General features: G+C 38.4%; 1 protein-coding gene across 2 annotated transcripts in view; it reads left to right on the top strand.

Moving 5' to 3' along the window:
• The window catches only part of si:dkey-237h12.3 (teneurin-3), a 174,619-nt gene that overhangs the window by 152,678 nt on the left and 7,381 nt on the right, over window positions 1-14,560 (top strand). For both annotated transcript variants that reach the window (XM_067457431.1, XM_067457432.1), the window contains exons 21-28: window positions 1-159; window positions 6,260-6,280; window positions 7,261-7,493; window positions 8,567-8,721; window positions 9,636-10,516; window positions 11,673-11,848; window positions 11,932-12,167; window positions 12,554-12,850. The exon at window positions 1-159 is cut by the window's left edge and continues 91 nt beyond it. In XM_067457431.1, the coding sequence (XP_067313532.1) occupies window positions 1-159; window positions 6,260-6,280; window positions 7,261-7,493; window positions 8,567-8,721; window positions 9,636-10,516; window positions 11,673-11,848; window positions 11,932-12,167; window positions 12,554-12,850 (2,158 nt within the window). The remainder of the gene's footprint in view (window positions 160-6,259; window positions 6,281-7,260; window positions 7,494-8,566; window positions 8,722-9,635; window positions 10,517-11,672; window positions 11,849-11,931; window positions 12,168-12,553; window positions 12,851-14,560) is intronic.

Below are 14,560 nucleotides of genomic sequence, written 5' to 3'. Positions count from 1 at the left end.
CATCTCCTGTCCGAGCTGTAATGGGCAGGCGGAGGGAAACAAACTGCTGGCTCCTGTTGCTCTTGCATGGGGCATCGATGGTAGCCTGTACGTTGGTGACTTCAATTACATCAGACGCATCTATCCGTCAGGCAATGTCACCAGTGTCATGGAGCTCAGGTGAGTAAGCCCAACTGGATGTGTGATTAAGCAGAACGCAGCATGGAAAGCTTGCAGAAAACTTGAGATATTTTGTGACAAATCACAGTATCCTGAGAGGAAGCGTCTAGAGATCATCCCTCTACAAAACATTTAATAGCATAACTATTTTTAATTCACAAACTCCATAGTCCTCACAAAAAGGAGACCTTGCATAATAGTGGCAACAATTCTCACAGCAGGCGATTTGAAGCCCGACAGTAATTGTCATGAACGTTATTGGTGAATGCTGTGAATTTGTAAGCAGCGCTTTGATAGCTGTAGCGGCACTGGTTGAAAGGGGTTGAATTTAGTGATGTTTAGACTTTAGAGTGTTGTGCTTTACACTGTTAGAAAGTTGTCTTAAAGCAATTCACTTCCACTATAACATTCAAGCTAATGCACAAATTTAAAGTCCAACTACAAGACTAATTGGCTAGTGAAGTTGGTTCCTTGTTAGAAACATCAACCACAGATTCTCAGTTTGAGGGTGATTTGAATTACCTAGGATCTGAATCCATTTCTGATTTTATTTCAAATCAATATATTCTATAATATTCAAATCTATATATTCTTTGAAATACTCAGTATTTTGGACTAGACAAGTATATTTATTTTAACACATTGTCACACACAGTATGAGGGAATAGTGTAATCAAATGCTTGGCAGCTAACTAAAATACATTAAGTTAAAATACAAAAATCACTCAAACTAAAACGGGAAGAAAAAAAATCAAGGCTAAACACAAATATATTAAAAATAAACAGGGTACCTTTTGTTTTTACAGTGTCCTTGTTACACGTACCATGCAATTACTAAGAAAATGCACAATTACATGCAATTAACCCGAAACCACACCTTAAATGTAATACACTGCAACACGGACAACAAAACATTAACACAATAAGGTCTCATTAGTTAACATTAGTTAATTCATTATCTAACATTAACTTTATTAAAATCAGCAATACATTATGTTGTGGTATTAATTCATCTTTGAATACACCGCTCCCGGCAAGAAACAACCAATCGGAGGCAGGATGAGTGTCTTAGCAGTGTAAATCAAGCTTGTGTGTGCACTGATCACAACTCCCTCTCATGCACAGCCCATACACGTAGACGTGCTTGCTCTAGTAGTGACAACAATGAGGACAAAATCATATGTGGATACCGGAAGCTGTATGATACATCTTCATACTTCATAGTGTGTCGGCTGCGTGATTTGACAGAAGGTACAGCGTACCATAGGCATAGATACGGCGTACCTTTCACCGTACACTGACGCGCGCGGTATGATTGGTCTGCCAGAACTCCTCCCTCAGGTCTATAAATAAATAAATCTGCGATAGGAGTGCGTGCCCAGAAATTATAGTTTCATCCTACAGTGGGGATCGAAAGTTTGGGCACCCCAAGTAAAAATTTGTATTAATGTGCATAAAGAAGCCAAGAAAAAATGGAACAATCTCCAAAAGGCATAAAATGACAGATTAGACATTCTTATAATATGTATAAAAAAAGTTAGATTTTATTTCCATCATTTACACTTTCAAAATAAGAGAAAACAAAAAAATGGTCTCTGCAAAAGTTTGGGCACCCTGCAGAGTTAATACTTTGTACTGCCCCCTTTGGCAAGTATCACAGCTTGTAAACGCTTTTTGTAGCTAGCCAAGAGTCTTTCAATTCTTGTTTGAGGTATCTTTGCCCATTCTTCCTTACAAAAGTCTTCCAGTTCTTTGAGATTTCTGGGCTGTCTGACACGCACTGCTCTATTGAGGTCTATCCGTTGTTTTTCAGAATTCAGATTTTCATAGATTTCATAGATTGCCATTTGTGAAGGCCATGGCAAAACCTTTAGTTTATGCCTCTTGATGTAATCCAGCGTGGATTTTGAGGTGTGTTTGGGATCATTATCCATTTGTAGAAGCCATCCTCTCTTTAACTTCAGCTTTTTCACAGATGGCATCAAATTAGCATCCAAAATTTGCTGAAATTTTATTGAATCCATTTTTCCTTCTACTCGTGAAATGTTCCCTGTGCCACTGGCTGCAATACAACCCCAAAGCATGATCAATCCACCCCCATGCTTAACAGCTGGACAGAGGTTCTTTTCATTAAATTCAGTGGCCTTTCTTCTCCAAACATACCTTTGCTCATTCCGGCCAACAAGTTAAATTTTAACCTCATCGGTCCACAGAACTTGTTTCCAAAATGCAGACTTGTCTATATGTTCATTTGCAAACTTCAAACGTTGATTTTTGTGTTGAGGACGTAGAAGAGGTTTTCTTCTGATGACTCTTCCATGAAGAACATATTTGTACAAGTATCTCTTTATAGTGGAATAGTGTACCACAACTCCAGTGTCTGCCAGATCTTTCTGGAGGGATCGTGCAGTCAAACGTGGGTTTTGACTTGCTTTTCTCACAATCCTGTGAGCCGTTCTGTCTGATATTTTTCTTGGTCTTTAAATTTCCACTGTTCCTGATGACTGCCATTTCTTAATTACATTCCGAACAGAGGATATTGGCATCTGAATACGCTTTGGTATATTTGTATAGCCTTCTCCTGCTTTATGAGCGTCAACTATTTTCAGTTTCAGTTTTCTAGATAACTGCTTAGAAGAACCCACGGTGCTGATTGTTGGGGCAGGGTCAGATAAGTCTGGGCATTTAAAACCTTTGAGTTTGACATCACCTGGCCTATCCAGACGATGATTGAGATCAATCCTTGACACTGTCAGGTCTCTGCTTGCCAAAGGGGGCAGTACAAGGTATTAACTCCGCAGGGTGCCCAAACTTTTGCAGACACCATTTTTTTTTGTTTTTTGTTTTCGGTTATTTTGAAAGTGTAAATGATGGAAACAAAATCTAACTTTTTTATATATTATAATAATGTCTACTCTGTCATTTGATGCCTTTTGGAGATTTTTCCATCTTTTCTTGGCTTCTTTATGCACATTAATACAAATTTTTACTTAGGGTGCCCAGACTTTCGATCCCCACTGTATATCTGCTATATAACACAATATTTTGTAGTGCAGACATTCTTTGTTAGTGAATAAATACATAGATCTGCTGTGTATAGTTTATTTATTTTCTCATTGAAACCAAAGATGTTAATCAATGATTGTATATCAAGAACAGGGACACATCACAATGAGTGCATTTCGTTTTGTGATTTCAACGGAATGAATCACCGCAACTGCATGAGCCCCCTGAAAACAGCGGCCACAAGCTCTGCATGATTTCACTAACGCATTCAGTGCCAGATCGCCTCTTATGTTACTCTACTAATCAACTAGAGATGCTTAAAGGGTTAGTTCACCCAAAAATGAAAATTATTTTATTAATTACTCACCCTCATGTCGTTGGACATCCATAAGACCTTCGTTCATCTTTGGAACACAAATGAAGATATTTTTGTTGAAAGCTGATGGCTGAGAAATGCTTCAGATAGGCCTCCATTGGCATTCAGTACATTCCCACTCACAAGACCCATAAAGGCACTAAAGACGTCGTTACAATGTCCATCTCACTACAGTGGCTGTACAATAATTTTACAGTGCGACGAAAATAGTTTTTGTGCGCAAAAAAAATCTAAATAATGACTTTATCCGCCAAGTTATTGTCTTCCATGAAGGTCTCGGACGTGAACTCATGCAATAGCGGCACTCCTCCTTGCTTCCGGGTCATGTATTCGAACGGCGAATCTGCGTCATATTCTCCCACATGCGTCGAGTTCACGTCAATAACTTGATGGATAAAGTCATTTAGATTTTTGTGTGCAAATTGTGTACTGAATGCCAATGGAGGCCTATCTGAAGCCTTTCTCAGCAACAAAAATATCTTCATTTGTGTTCCGAAGATGAATGAAGCTATTACAGGTGTCCAACGACATGAGGGTGAGTAATTAATGAAATCATTTTTGGGTGAACTAACCCTTTAAAGAGGTACTTCAGCGCTGGGAAGATGAATCCGTATTTAAACTGGGTTATTAATGTAGTAGAAATGTGAAATTATTTTTGAATTTGGTGAGAAAAGACAGAATGTTTTCTCACCATGGGGATGAAAGACAACAATTCCCAGGATGCTTCGCTACCCTGTGAGGCCACTCCCAAAGCCACCACTACTGGATTAACTGTGACTGAGTTGGAGAAATGACACTACAATTAAATACTGAACGTGTCTGTTCAATATAACATGATCATTCGAATATACGCCAGGGTTTCTACTTATACAAAGCCATATGCTAATTGCTGAAGTAACCCTTTAATTTGTATTACATACAACAACTCAAGGTGCAAGAAAAGCCGCTGTCTGCCACCCATCACTGCTTCGGGTGCATCTCAAACACATGCAATGACATTTCTTTGGCTTTTGCCTTGTTTTGATGGGGTTACTTGTGTTGATGGAAACATTGTGTTACAGCTTGTGGAAATTGTTAAAACCAATTATATAAACATTATGCTCAACGTTCAGAATAACAGAGACAAAACAGTGCATTTAATTAGACTGACCATGAGAACGTAATGCTAGCACCACAAATGACACAAATTTTATTCAGGTTTTTAAGCTTATACAAATTTATCAACTGTTAAAACAAAACATCACAACTAGTGGAACCTACACACACACACACACGCGCACACACACACACACACACACACACACACACACACACACACACATATATACAAACACAAACTATAAAAGGTTAAAATCTGGTAACCTAACAAGGTACAATTTTTATTGAATTACTTATAAAATAAATAAATGGAAAATAAAAACCACAGATGTCCACAGAGGTTTTTATGTAGTCTAGATAATTAACATATAGCAAAATGAAAATAAATAATAATAAAGAACATTAAATGTACTTAGCAAATGAATTAAATAATGAATCACTTGGCCTAACCTACTGTGGGGGAAAATAATGTTACTGATTGGCTGCAATGAACTTATTTTCTTGTTTGTTTTCACACTGTATTTTTTGACTGCCCACGCAGCAAAGGTAAAACCGCCCGCTGCATACCTTTATGTAGTACTAATGTTAAGATATGGAACCTTGTTGTTAAGGTTTTTTGGTTGGTTTATTGCAATTAGGACAGGTGAGAAATCTTTTCAGCGAAAAGCTGCAAAAATATACATCGCACATAGAATAAACACAGTTGCTAGATATAAAGTAAGAATTATAGGAAAGTATTTTTCCCTTCAGGATTGGACTTTATAACTTGCAAATGTGAGAGGAAAAATTCAGAATTGCGAGTTCATCAATTCAGAAGAGATCTAAACTCACAACTGTGAGATAAAAAGTTACAGTTATCTTTTAAAATTATGCATTCTTTGGTGGAAACAAGCTTCCATAAATACATAGCTACAAGGATACTTCTAACCCTAGAAAAATTAATAAATGTAAATATTTGTACAGCTCTGGTTTGGTTTAAACCAGCGCTTAACCAGCATTGTAAAAAATTTTTATGTCGTACTATTTTGATTTCAATTGTCAGTATGCTCCAGAACATGAACCAGTGGTGCCTCACTATGCAAACATTTAAAATAATTGTGTATATATAACATTTATACAATTTGTAAAAACTAAAAAAACAATTTATATGACAGTAGTGCCAACGAATTTTACCTTTAAAAAAAAATAAAATATCTATAATTTTTTAGAGCCTGATCATACAACACCTTATTTTTCTAATAAAAATGACAAAAGCACAATACAAAATTACAAAATCTTAAAATTAAAATAAACTGACTCTCTTTTAAAAAAGCTCAAAATATTACACAAAAATGAATTATTCAAAAGCCATAAACATAACACATAATATTAATTAAATAAATATTACTAAATACTGTAATTGTATATAAATAATACTATAATTGCACTGTTAAGGATTCAATTTAATGGTATCCTCAACTGGATTGAGGAGAATAAATACAGTGGTCACCAGTGGGGTCCTGAACTAGATAGGCAAGGGGGTGATGTGAAGTAAATAGAATGTGTCAACTATTTAACTTAAACTTGTCTCACTATATTTTCTTTCTATATGTTTTCCTTATTTTTGCAAACTAACCAAAGAAATAAGGATTTCAGGCACAGGTAAGTTACATTACAGCAATGCTACAGAATACATGCACGTCTCTTAAAACACAATAGTATTATGTACACATTTTTGATCGGCATACATCACTAGTTTTCCAAAAGGGTGTATGTAGAAGACTAACCCGATTTAGTTACTAATTCCAAAAGATGTCAATGCACATTTTATGAAAGAAGAGATGTACATGCAAGAGGACTTTGGGTTATGATGGGCCCGACGCTCTGAGCCTTTAGCTGAAAGAAGTACCGCCATTTCATATTTTCACACTTGGATTTTACACAAGCCAGTGCCTTTGAGTGTGAATTGGTTTCCAAACAGTCCAAGACATTGATCAAATAGGGCGCACTCAGTGTGCAAGAATAGCCTTTAAATGGCTTTTGATAAAATGTGAAAAGATTTGTCTGATCCCAGAGGAGAATGTCACTGAGCTCCACACCATCTACGGAGTCTCAACTCGACTGGTCATTTAACCACTAATGGCATGTCTGGAGGGGCCACACTACCTCATTCAGAAAGGTGCTGACTGATTGGAAGGCAGATTTAATGAATGCAAATAAGCGTTGTTTTCTGAAAAGCCATCAGTTGTTGACAGTCATTAAGATATGCATATCATCACCGCATCACAGGAGAACCTTTCCCCGCAAGGGAACGGAAATGATTGAAATGATCTGGCAGTCTTGAAGTCGTCATCACAGCCTCCGCAAATGTGTTCCAGTCACATCACATTTACTCCGCTTTCACACATTCTTTTTTATTCTTCCCATCTGTCAGGAGCTCACACCATTTTGATAGATGGAAAAAAACATGCTGCGATTCTTTCAACGTCTTTAATGTTATTAATATTCTAATCAGTCTCTCATTTCATCTGCCATCTCCAATTGCAATGTCAGAACAATAATTTATGAGTCGCACTCTTTCAGCTTGACAGCAGACTAATTTCTTCACTCATAATCCTTCTGTTTATACGCCTCTCCCCAAGTAATAATCCCGCCCACCGCTACTACCTGACTACGGATCCTGTGACGGGCCGGCTATATGTGTCCGACACCAACTCCAGGCGCATCTACAGCCCGCAGACCCTCCTGGCCAGCTCAGAGCCCCAGCAGAACGTGGAGGTGGTGGCAGGAACGGGAGATCACTGTCTGCCTTTTGACGAAGCTCATTGTGGAGATGGAGGTCCAGCCACTGAAGCTCTCCTCACGGGACCCAAAGGTATTGTTAAAGGATCATTCAAACTGATCATCAGAAGGCTCATGCATTCTTTTCACGTCAAATGATCAAATGATATGGGTTCTTCAAATTGCTAAAATGGTTTAGATGAATCTTCTGAGGCATACAACACACTTTGATTGACATGAAAGATCATCCCAAAGCTCTGTGAGCTTTTAACACTGTATTATGTACTGAGGTTTTTGATTGGCGCCTCAGCAAGGGAAATGGGAACTGACAGCCTCGAGATAGGCACTAAATTATTTGACTCAGCCAGACACAACAGATTGATGAAGCTGCTTTGAACGTTTTGTGACTTCACCGACATAAATTATAAAGCGTCACACTTGTCTGGAGAATATAGACAACCTATTTCATATAATCTCATCATGCAGAAAAATAGATGTTTTCATTGTTTTTCAATAAGCTGTCATTCACACATGAATGCACCTACGGAAGGATGGATACATTAGGTTTCATACTTTCTGTGTAGATGTAATGTATTGAATTGATGGGATATGTGCAGAGATCTACATTCAGGATGTTATAACTATAACAAAAAAAAAGTCAGAAGCATTGATGCATACATGCATTTTACTCGGTTGGGACCGAGATTTCTGCCATAACGTCAGCTCACTTCACTGTGTTTTCGTCAGGCACACAAACTCTCCTTGCTATCACTCAGCTAGGCACACATTTACCAAGCGGCAGTTACTATAGCAACCCACGCTTTTATAATTTGGGCTCAAAAGTGGGTTTGATGCTTTCCCATGCCATGCTTTTGTCAAATACCTTGAGCTGACTTACAGACCGACTGAGATGGAGTGAGGGAGAGAGAGCACAGGCAGAAATGCTAGAGGGAGGGAGGGATGTTCTAATACATCCTATTTCACTTTCTCCTTAAGAAATAATTCAGCAGTGGGAGGCAAGATGTGAATAATTGAGGGCGATGCTTTCTGCAGTGACCTGAATAATGGGAAGCCAAACACGACACATGTACCCGCTGCCTGGATCAGGCAAGCAAAGAGCACAGCTGTGTGACCTGCACATTTCGTTCCTTCCTCTCTTCTCTTCAGGGATTGCCGTCGACAAGAACGGACTGATCTACTTCGTTGATGGGACCGTGATCCGGAAGGTGGATCCAAACGGCATCATCTCCACCCTGCTGGGGTCCAATGACCTTGCCTCTGCTCGACCTCTGAGCTGTGACTCAGTAATGGACACCCATCAGGTGAAAAGTGTACAATGCTTAAATCAACACTTTAAAGCCATTTCACCGACCCCAGTGAGTGACCATAATGAGTTTTGGTCTTGGTTAATGTTGCTTGTTTGTTTTTATATACAGTGCGATTTAAGGAAACAATTAAGTGATCAGCTGTTATGGTTGATATGCTTGCATACACATAATACTATGGCAAAGATATACACAAAATTGGTTAAAATGAAATATGTTTTAAAGGTGCCTAGAATAAGTTGAAACAATATGTTAAATTGTTCTCTGATATCTACATAGAGGGTATGTGGCTTATTTAAGGCCAAAAATTGTCCAGATACAGTTTTACAGGTCCATTTACAACCCTATAAATTGTCCCTAGGATGTAAGGCTCTGTTTTTGCCTTATTTGGAAGAGTCATTAATATTAATGTTGAGCTCTGCTTTGATTGGCTTATTTCCGCAGCTCACAGCAAACAGCAGTTCAGTTGTTCAGCAAAGCAGCTCATAAGTCCTGACCGTCCTGACAGAACACAGACCATCTGAATGACACTTTAAGCAGAACATGTCAAATGGAGATTGATAAAATGCAGCCTATTTGTTTATTGGTGTTTTCAGATCATCCCCGCACGCACGAGAGAGCTCACGTGCATATGGTTGCCAGATTTTACGTTTAGGTAAAACACAGGATAGTATACGTGTTTCTTTTCACAGAAAAGCTCTGTTTGGGAGCTTGTACTTACTATGTAACTTACTAAAAATTGGTAACAAATTATCTATCGACAGTTCTGTCATTAGATGTGGCTTTGAAATGGAAAATACCATATTTGTTAATCAGCCAATCATAAAATGGAAGGAAATTTTTATATAAAGACTAACTACTTATCTACTCTTGAACAATGTTTTTTTTCTTTTTCGTTCATCTGCCTTTAGGTGTCTTTAGAATGGCCGACAGATCTGGCTGTTAGTCCGATGGATAACTCATTGTTTGTGCTGGATGGCAGCGTGGTTTTGCGGATCACTGAGGAGGGGCAGGTCAGCGTGGCAGCAGGCAGACCCCTTCACTGCCCCATGCCTTCTACAGACATCTTGGTGACAGAAACACAGCGAGCCACGCATACCCATCTGGAATCCCCGAGCGCCATTGCTGTCTCCTTCAATGGAGTGCTGCACATCGCAGAGACAGACGAGAGGAAGATGAGCCGCATACGCAGTGTTGCAGCAGATGGCGAGATCACTCACCTGGCGGGTGCGCCTTCAGACTGCGACTGCAAGACCGAAGTCAACTGTGATTGTTACCTAACAGGAGACGGCTTTGCTAAAGACGCTCGGCTGAATGGGCCGTCTTCGCTTGTGGCGGCTCCTGATGGAACCCTATACGTAGCCGACCTGGGAAACATCCGAATTCGTGTGATTGCAAAAAACAAACCTGCACTTAACAGCATGGGCCTGTACGAAGTGGCATCGTCTGCGGAGCAGGAAGTGTACATGTTTGACAGTAATGGCACGCACCAGCACACGGCCAACCTGATCACTGGAGACTTCAAATATAACTTTAGCTATAGCAATGAGGGAGATCTGACCTCAGTGGCCGACAGTCATGGGAACACGCTACGGATTCGCAGGGATAGCAGCCGCCTTCCTGTCCGCATCGTTGCACCTGACAACCAGGTTATTTGGCTAACTGTAGGCTCAAGTGGTGGGCTAAAGACCCTTGGCACACAGGGGCGTGAACAGGTGCTGCTAACTTACCATGGAAACAGTGGTCTCCTGGCAACCAAGAGCACTGCCAATGGATGGACAACATTCTATGAGTAAGAATGTTTAAGCGTTTCTGCTTGATGCTCTTAATTGCCAGGGCAAATATCTTTATAATTATTGCTTGCATGTATGTCAGCGAGTATTAAACATTGGCCTGTAGTTCAACCAACAACCTTAGAATTGACTTTTATAACAATTGAATTGACTTTTATTAGAATTTACTTTTATAATTAACCAGACTTTTGCCTGGTGAATAATAAAATGGGAAAATGATTGACAAAGCTCTGCTTGAAAGTAAGAAGAAGAAGAAAAAAACACTCTTGGAAGTATAAAGGGTCATGAAACCACGTTTCAACAGCAGTCAGTTCTCACCACAGGTTTGAAAAAATGACAAGGGCAGACTGACAACACCGCAACGGCTTCTGATTCAGAGTTTTATTTCACTGTCAGTCATTAAAAGCATCAAAGCTTCCCACAAATGCACGCTGCAAATTACCATTACATGCAAAACAATATACACATGGTTTTGTAAGCTCACAGTGAATTACACAAATACGTACACATCCTCTGACAACTATAATTTAATGCACTACTAAATGTACAGCCATTCATATTAGCTATCTGTATGAATACGCGGTTACATCTTTGAACAAGACTTATTTTGCTACATTTTTTAAGCTGTGTGATTGGTTAAAGGGTCGTACAGACCCTGGATGAATCCTGTTTGTGTCAACGACTCAAAATCTATTGAAGAGAACTTAAAAAGCAAAAACAAACACTTGGTTTTGATCTGTTAATGCATTTCTCGCTGTATGCAATCTCACTGTTTGAAGCACCTGTCATAGGAATTCAGCGTGCTGTCATGAATAATTAAGCAAGCCGTCTTCTCATAGGATAAGGACACGGAGTCTCATGAATAATTATGAGACGATGAGTCATCAATGTATTATAGTTCAAGAAAACACAAGTTGAAAATGAAGCAATTTTTTTTAAAGTTAACTAGTTTTATCCTACTATCAAAATTAACGGATGGTAACATTGACTTCTATGATGTTTAACACAATGGTTTCATGAACCTTTAAAGTTTATCTTGGCATTACGACAGTACAAACAAACGAAAGGGTTTTCTAAAACCCTTTTCAAATAAGCCATTGCTTATTCATATGGATTACATTAAATGCAGCACATTAATATAATTCTCTCCTTCAGCTATGACACAGAAGGACGACTGACTAATGTAACCTTTCCTACTGGAGTGGTGACCAGTCTGGCCTATGACATGGATACTGTTTCTACAGTAGAGAGAGAAAGTTTTGATCGGGATGAAGCTGCAACAATAACGGCAAACCAGTCAGCAATTCAGAATGTCCTCACATTACACCAAGGTAACTCTTTTGTAAACAGTACTTATTGGATTTCAAGATAATCTAGCCTTTTGGCTAATTTATGTGGGCAATTTTTTTTGCAGATCAGCTGAAGAACAACTATGTGATTGGTTACGACCACTCCTTGTGGATTCTGTATGCCAATGGAATGAACACTCACTACCAGACCGAGCCACATATTCTAGCTGGTGCATCGTCCCCTATGCTGGCACGGAGAAATATGACCCTACCTGATGACAGCGGGCAAAACTTGGTGGAGTGGCGCTTTCGTAAAGAGCAGACGAGGACAAAGATCACAGTGTTTGGCCGCAAGTTACGAGTATGTACCGAAGTTCAATCTCATTCATAATAGGCAATTTGAAAATCGTGCAACATTTCTTAATATTTTTGCAAATTAAATCAATGAAAAGAATATGGCATAAAGATGGCACCCGGCTGATCTAAGAGCTGAACACAAAATGTACAGTTTTACAGTGGTTAAATAAATCTATTCTAAAACTGATGGTGACTACATTGGGAAATGAGTTGCTTATTTTTTTTAAGTTAAATGATTATTTGTGTGACGATGGGTTATGATTAATAAAGTCAAACTTTTTGTAGGAAACCAAGGCAAAAAAAAAAATATCGGCCGATTTTCTAGTTAATTTTCTGCTATTTTACTGTTGCTATACCAATTTTGTGTCTCTTTTCCATCTGCACTTCAAGGTAAATGGACGGAACATTTTATCTGTTGATTATGACCGAGCGCTGAGGATTGAAAAGATCTATGATGATCACCGTAAATTCCTTCTGAAGATTGGTTATGACACAGCTGGCCAGCCCACTCTCTGGATGCCAAGTAGCAAACTGCTTCCTGTCAACCTCACTCGCAATAGCAATGGGCAGTTGAGTGCCATACACTGGGGTTCTGTCTCAGAGAGAGTAGAGTATGATGGACAAGGCCGTCTGCTTTCCAGGACATTCCCTGATGGGAAGACCTGGAGCTACACTTATCTGGAGAAGGTAAAAGCTAGCGGAAATTGCTTTTAGTGACATACAGTACACACATACTGCTCTTCAAAAGTTTTGGGACAGTAAGATTTTTAAAAATGTTTTTGAAAGAGTCTCTTTTGTTTACAGAAACTACATTTATTTGATCAAACACACAGTAAAAATGGTAATATTTTGTAATATTACTACAGTTTACAGAAAATTACATATTTCTTTTTTTCCCCCTGTATGCATACCTTATATACCCGAATATATTGTGTCCTAAAAAATAGGTTGAAAAATGGGGGGGTCGTCTTATATTCACGATATAGACAAAATCACATATCTATTAAACTGATGATAACAAGGTCACACTGTGGACGCTCACGCAGCCTCTCGTGATAAATCACAACACATGAACGCCGCTCACACAGAGAAACAGCGTTAAACATTCAAAAGGTTGTTTTTATGTTTATAACACATGATACAATTAAACAACATCACTCAACCAAGAGTGTGCTTTCCTGAATAGGCCTACCATCACGACTGAAAATGAGACTGATTTCATATGACAGTTCCATAAACAAATTAACATTGTCACTTACATTTTAGATGCAGTATAGAGTGTTTTTGCTTTATTTCAGCAGTGAAAATAGTGAAACAAAGATTCTAAGTAACAAAGTTCCAAACCGCAGAACCATAATGAATCTCACATCAACAGTGTGCGTTACTGAATGATTCAGTGTTTGAATGAATCGGTTGGATCAAAGATTCAATAACCTGTTCGTAAATGACTGCCTCAATCTTAGCCCTATAGCCTAATGTCTTATTTTAATTTAATGTTGCCTATAGATCAAATTTAAGAATATAAAGTAAGATTAGGCTTAAAAAAAAGGCCCTTTAAAAAAGGTAAACATATCACAAATATGCAGATTTCCATATGCCAAAGCTGATTGAACACTGTTGAGAATATTGCTTCAGAATAAATTATATTTACAACACAAAAAAATAAAAAATAAAACTTTTTTCCAGTCAAGCACATTTTTTACTCGGACAAGTGAATGAACGATTTACTTATCCGAAGGACAAGCACATGAACATGCCTAATGTCGAGGCCTGTAATGAATGGTGTTCAAAAAAAATCCAATGAATTATCAGTAGAATTTTCAAATAAAAACTTTGGGGGGGTCGTTTTAAATTCAGGGTCGTCTTATATTTGGGTATATAGGTAATTATCATTGTCTTGTTTTATAACGTCACATCAAAAAAGCATACAATAACAATATAAACTTTTGGAAGCAGACATATCCCGACATAACCATACCCCATACAATATCAATATTCATGCAAAAGACCATTGTTTACAATTTCTTTTCAAGTAAAGACTACATTTCTCTCATCATGATGTTCATATATGGTACCCATATGTATGGTTTTTCCACTTGCCCATAGCAATACAAGTTCTAGTTGTTTTATTTATAAAGCACATTTAAAAACAGTCTGAAGACTGAGCTGTACAAGTGCTGTACAAGTCAGATACACATAATTCAGTACAAGTCAATAATACAAGTTCATCTTTCCAGCCCGATATCTCCCTCATCCACATTTTTAAAAATGGAACATCCATACTCTTCCAATGCTGTGGATTCACACTTATTACACTTATAATCAGTGTTTGTGTGCTTAAATGGCTGTGCTGCTTTTTTGTGGCAACTGTGATAATTTTTTTCCATGATGCTTTGA

The sequence above is a fragment of the Pseudorasbora parva genome, chromosome 11, assembly GCF_024679245.1.
Source record: "Pseudorasbora parva isolate DD20220531a chromosome 11, ASM2467924v1, whole genome shotgun sequence".
Classification (NCBI taxonomy): domain Eukaryota; kingdom Metazoa; phylum Chordata; class Actinopteri; order Cypriniformes; family Gobionidae; genus Pseudorasbora; species Pseudorasbora parva.
This window is presented reverse-complemented; position numbering and strand designations above follow the sequence as displayed.